We start from the raw sequence: 5,961 nt of genomic DNA, 5'->3' as shown, positions 1-5,961 counted from the left end.
CCAGAGCTTCTTGCATTTAACCGTATGCAACGAAGAGCGGCTTTAATCATCTCCTATCGGTTGATTGATTATTTGGCGTTATGTAGAGATTTGGGATCAGTCTGTAATGGGCAGGGCGTATTAATAACCAATAGCTGAACTTCCTGCCAGCCTCTTCCCTTATTTTCATAAAAAAAAGAAAAACCGCTGTTTAATATTTGGTTGAAATTGTAGAAGTTAAACTTTAACATGATAAAACTGAATTTATGATGTATTAAAACAAATAATTTTAACGTCATAGTATTTTAATACATATTTATTTCCGGTTAAATACTTGTAAATCTATACATAATATTATATTTAAATTACACCAATCATCTAGCCTACGGCAGCAAGAATAAGTTGGGCCAAATCTTCCCTTGGAGACCTGGCTGCCAAATGCATAGTTACCCCTCCGCTTCCAGGGGCGATCCTAGCTCGCACCAGTACAGGAGCACCACTCCTGAATTTGGCAAATCCGCGAACCTCCTTTACTGCTTCACCACTTATTGCATTCCTCGGCAGACCTAAATGCTTGCAAACCGCTTTAGCCGCTTCATCGATGTCGTTCTGCGGTAGTGCAAACGTGTCTATAGCTTCTGGACATCCCTCAGCCTTTTCCCAAGCTCGCTCCCAGTCTTCTGCTGCCGCTTTAGCCCTAATTTGATCACATACGCCAATTTCAAAATCTTCCAGTGGATAAGAATCTGCATAGCCTTCCCCCGGATCTGGTACGCCTGTGTTAGGATCGCAATCACGAACAACAAACTCCAATTTACTCACAAAAGTGCCCAAACTATCAAAATACGCAGACGGAAATTTTAATAAAAGGTACACACTGTCAGGTTTATCGTAAACCAACTTGGGGCAAGGAACGATAGTAACAATTTCATAATCTTGTGGAGGCTCACACCTAACGTAAACCTCCTCCAGAATTTGGTCGCTCAAAGTATTGATGCATTCAAATTGAAGACAAACGTGCCCGGCGTAGATATGTTTTAACAAACGCACGCGGTATTCTGTTTCTGGTTCAGTTAAGTCGATGGGGAACACTGTCTGTATCAGTGGTCCTAATTGTTCAATGCCAGGCACTCTTGCCAATTGTTCAGCATAAATCTCTTCTATGGCAACTTTTGCTGGCTTCCGGACCTCCACTTCAACTATATCTTCGCTTGTATCTTTCACTTCTTCAGCTGGTACTGCCATTATATCGAAAGGTTCAGTCGGACGGACCTCAATGTGGTCTCGTAAGGCTCTCTCTAATAAAACTGGATTAGGTTTCTGTACGTTTATTATGTAATCATTAATCAATTGCTCGTCACCAGTTTCTAAAATGGCATTGTAAAGAATTGCTCTGTCGCGAACTTCGTCTTCATCATCCAATTCACAGCGGGAAAGTAGAACTTTAATATTCGGCAACAGCTCAGGTCTTTGCGCTCCAAATTGTGCAACTGCCGATACAGCAGCAGCTCTAACAGGACCAGATTCAAGGATAACTCTGTTATATATAAATCTGATATACCGCGATGGTTGACGCGATTTTGGTCCTTCACGGCCAAGTAAATGTAATATACGCACAGCTAAGGTTGTATGCTCACAATCCTCAATAAACTCACATAGGTGTGCTAGACCAGTTTCCTTAGCATCAGGGTTTTCTTCAACAAGAGCTATGATTGCGTCGGCAATTGCGGCTTTATATTCTAAGCCGCCTTCATCTCTCAACATTCCAGCGAGGAATGATGCCAAGGCTTGATGCTTACGTGGAAACTTAGTACATAGTCGTCGTATCGCTTTGACAACGACAATTTTAAATTCGTCAGATATTTCGGACACAAAACTCGATATCTGTTTCATTAGTCTATCGATTGAGCTTTCAGCACCGGTAGCTAGTAAAGTAGTCACTGCTAAAGTCGCTACAGATCTGTTGGGGTCAGAGATAAGGTTTTCCAAATCGACGGCACAAGCTGCAACAGCTGTAGGGTGCTTTGCTGTAAGCCTTGCCAAAGTGCGAGCTCCAGCCAAGCGCAGAGAAGCCTTAGAAGAACCGCAGAACAACTGTAGCACGGATACAGCTGGAGCTAAATCTCTAAGAGCTTTTCGTAAGTTAACAATAGCATGTGCAGCTTCGTAAATGACCATTTCAGATTTATGACGTAGGCAGCATTCTATGAACTCAATGTAGGGTTGTGATGCTTCGGAGTCATCTTCCTCTACCAGTTGAGCTGCTAAACGGATAAGAAGGCACAGAGCATACGGAGATTTTATTGAAGATTTACTCAGTCGCGTTACTAATTTTACGGTGGACAATTTGTCGTTTCGACGAGTGGCTGCTGCAAGTCCTAAAGCGTGATAGGACACCATTGCATTATCTGAATTAATGCCCTCCTGTAACAAAAATAAAGGATTGAATATTTTTGCATTATATAAAGTTATTATTATACAGAGTGTCGCTACCATGGCGACAATTAAATGAACACACGGGTAGAACTACTTAACCGTAATCAAAAAAAAATATCTAAAAATTTGAGTGAATTTTCATACAAAGAAATTATACATTTAGAAAACAAAGTTTTTATCACGCTTCGGTGGGTTCATTCATTCACCTACGAGTTCTGATGGCTACGGCGCGGCGTGGAAGAAGTAAGTGTCCAGTGCCTACGCTAGCTGACGACTACTAGACTATTTACAGGATCTAAAGCCGTTCAGAAGATAAAAAGAAGAGAGAGGAGAAAAGTGTACATTTGAATAATGTGATAATTTGAGTGACATACTGGTGCGTACATATTGCTGAAATTGAACATGAAATGTATCATGCAAGAGAAGAATTCGCCGTGCAATGTGTCATGAAAGGTAACAATTTCTCATAGTTTGGACGTCTTAGGCTAGGGTTACTATGGGTGCGAGTTCTGACGAAAATTCGTTCTGACGGATTCGTCAGAAGAAACAAACGCCTCCAACAAGCGTATCCAATGACAGTGTTTACTCTGGCAACGAAGAACGCGTCAGAACATGCACGACGTCGTCAGCACCACTCGAGCGTTCAAACGAGTTTGATTTTTTTCGCACGACCTGCGTCTGCGAATTTCGAGTGATTTCGTTTCCACCATGGATAACGATAAATTGATCAGTCTCGTGTACGAGAACAGGTGTTTGTAGGATATGAGAGACAAAAATGATCACAACAGAGATATTTCTCGGCAAAAGTGAGAGAAAGTTGCTAGCAGTAAGTACAATTTTTTATTTTGATGTTGGGCTTACATTAATTAGGTACATGAGCAATTAGAATTAATGTTTACATTTTATCTATTAAGAACATGACTTGTAGAGTTATAGATTATTACAGTAGGTTGTATTGAAACGGAAATTCACATGCTGGACTAACAAAATATTTTTTCAAGTTTTCTCTATTCTCATTCGCGCATCTTCCGTAGTGGTTATATCTCCGTGAAACTGGCACATTGTGTAGGGACTCAAAGTCCACCTCGGCAATATCAACGGAAGTAAGACCTTCTTTATCGATGTCAAATCAAATTCATCAAAGTCGTCCATCTTCGCTGGACGGCAGAAACGAACTGACTATCAAAATAACAGAAAACGCGCACAGTGTAAACGCCTTGTTCTGACGAGGATTTCGGACGTACTCGTCAGAACAAATTTTCGTCAGATCTCGCATCCATAGTAATATGCAAAGCCTTATGCGCGCATATCGAGCATATCACGCGCACGCTACGAGTATTACAAGCCACGCGCGAAGAAAACCGTGATTTGTCGGCTTTTTGTCGGTTCATATTCATTAAATTAATTTTCAAAAATTGGCCATGACTTTTAGTCACATTCAAACTGTCAGTCTTTTGAATAGTAGCTTCAAGAGGGTTCATTTAAATTCCCTCTTCCATGTCTGATCTGCTGGAAAAATTTTCTCTTTCCTATTTTCTATCCCTTCATACCGCCACACCCATGATGCAAGCTAATAATAGCTAAAGAAAATATAACTCCGTCCAAGTTATATTTTCTTATTTAAAAATAAATTCTTAATAAATTTGTAATTGTTCGACGGACAGAGTTCGTTGGGGCAGTAAAGTCCTCAAATGGCAACCACATACCGGAAGACGCAGTGTTGGTAGGCCCCCCACAAGATTGACCAACGATCTGGTCAAGATCGCTGTAATATGTTGGATGAGAGGCAGTGCAGGGCCAATTGTCATGGAAATCTTTGAGGTAGGCCTTTTTCCAGCAGTGGCCATCTTCCGGCAGATGATGATGATTTAAAAATAATTTCAATTCAATATATTTTGTAAGGTGATGCAACAAAAATACTTTAACATCAAATACTCAATTCTTTACACAAGTAAAATAAAAAAATTGATGTAAATTAATAAATAAAAGAAAAATGAAGCTCAGTTACCTATAACAAAAACTTTTAGATCATTTGGTGCTCACTAAAATTAATCTAAGAGTCACAATATGAAAATTTAACATATCAGCTACAGTCTAGATAGCGGATTTTGTTGTTAGACAACCAATAACGACAGGCCAGGTTTAAAACTTTTATCTGTGTTACAAGCTATCTCTCCACTCTCAATTTGTATGACACATTGTGTTGTGTGTGTGAAGTGCTCATAATAGAGATTATAACTCTAAGCTCAATTTTTTCCAATGTTTTTACAGCTGTCATATATCTCTAGACATATAAATGATCTGAGAAAAAAACTTTGATGAGTCAATCATTAAATAATGAGAATCTACTTGATGGAGCCTGATTATCTCTTGATAACTAACTTAACGTCATACATAATCTAATGAAAACAGTAGAGAATTTATGTCTTAGACCAATGACTATACACATGCCAAACTGTAAAATTATTTTATGGAAAACAAGCATACATACAGGTCATCTGATGATACATGATCACCATGAGTTGAAGTGTCAAAGGCTCAGAAGAGTGTTGCTGACCTAATAATTTGTCAAATAAGTGTACTAAAATAATGTCACAAATGACTGTTCCAGCAAATATAGTCAAACTTAATTTGCAACAGTATAAATTACATAAGATTGACTAATCCTACAAATGTTAAAATAAATATAAAAAAGTTGTAGGTATTTCCAATACTACATAATTATTAACACTTTAACTGCCCTAGAAAGGTCTAATGAGTGAGACATCAATCAACCTACAGGAGTTTTAACACATTTTAAACACAAATGGTGTGCTAAGCAACAATTGTATCATGCGTTGTCACAAATGTTGTGTTTTAGCAGGTAATGTTTGTCTTACTCCTACCATCTTAAATAACTGTTTAAGTTAAGCTTACCTGAGCCTCATTTGCCCATCGTTTGACTAGATCAGGCGCTGTTGAGGATAAATGTAATGCTGACACCAAGGCGGCAGAACTAACGGCAGGGTTTTTATCAACAATAGCCTGTTTCATGTATCTCTCAATTGCTTGAAGCATTGTATTATCTGTGATGCTGCATAGCGCCCGTATAGCAGCTGCACGGTATAAATCCTCTTTACCAGTCATATCTTTCGTCAACGAAGACGTAACTATGATTACATCCTGAGCCATCTTACTCAGTTCCTTTATACACAAGTAAACCATCCTACGAAGCATTACATCTTTCGATTGAAACAATTTAGTAGTCGCGAAAAAAGCGTCTGTAGCCTCTTGTGTAGTCAATTTTTCGCCTTGGTTGAGTAAATAGAGAATTTTCGACAAAATATGACAACATTTTCTGGGATTAACTGGTGTCTCATTAAAATAGCGAGACTCTTGTAAAATGATGGTTTTATCAAGGTTTTGGTAAGGGTTACCACCTGTGTCTTCTTCTTCTTTCTTGTCTCGTTTAAATGCACTCATTTTCTTGTTTTCCTTAGATATTATTAAAAAGTTATACGGTGACGACGAATACAGCTTTAAAGATTTTGATACAAATTACACGTC

At 38.8% G+C, this 5,961-nt stretch overlaps 1 protein-coding gene across 1 annotated transcript; it reads right to left on the bottom strand.

Moving 5' to 3' along the window:
- Nucleotides 1-266: 266 nt before the first annotated feature.
- LOC126974709 (coatomer subunit gamma) lies at nucleotides 267-5,961 on the bottom strand. The gene is made up of 2 exons (XM_050822295.1): nucleotides 5,332-5,961; nucleotides 267-2,403 (listed from the first exon to the last, which is right to left on the bottom strand). The coding sequence occupies exons 1-2, from the start codon at nucleotides 5,875-5,877 to the stop codon at nucleotides 358-360; spliced, it is 2,592 nt and encodes an 863-aa protein (XP_050678252.1). The 5' UTR covers nucleotides 5,878-5,961; the 3' UTR covers nucleotides 267-357.

Source organism: Leptidea sinapis, chromosome 33 (assembly GCF_905404315.1).
Source record: "Leptidea sinapis chromosome 33, ilLepSina1.1, whole genome shotgun sequence".
Classification (NCBI taxonomy): domain Eukaryota; kingdom Metazoa; phylum Arthropoda; class Insecta; order Lepidoptera; family Pieridae; genus Leptidea; species Leptidea sinapis.
This window is presented reverse-complemented; position numbering and strand designations above follow the sequence as displayed.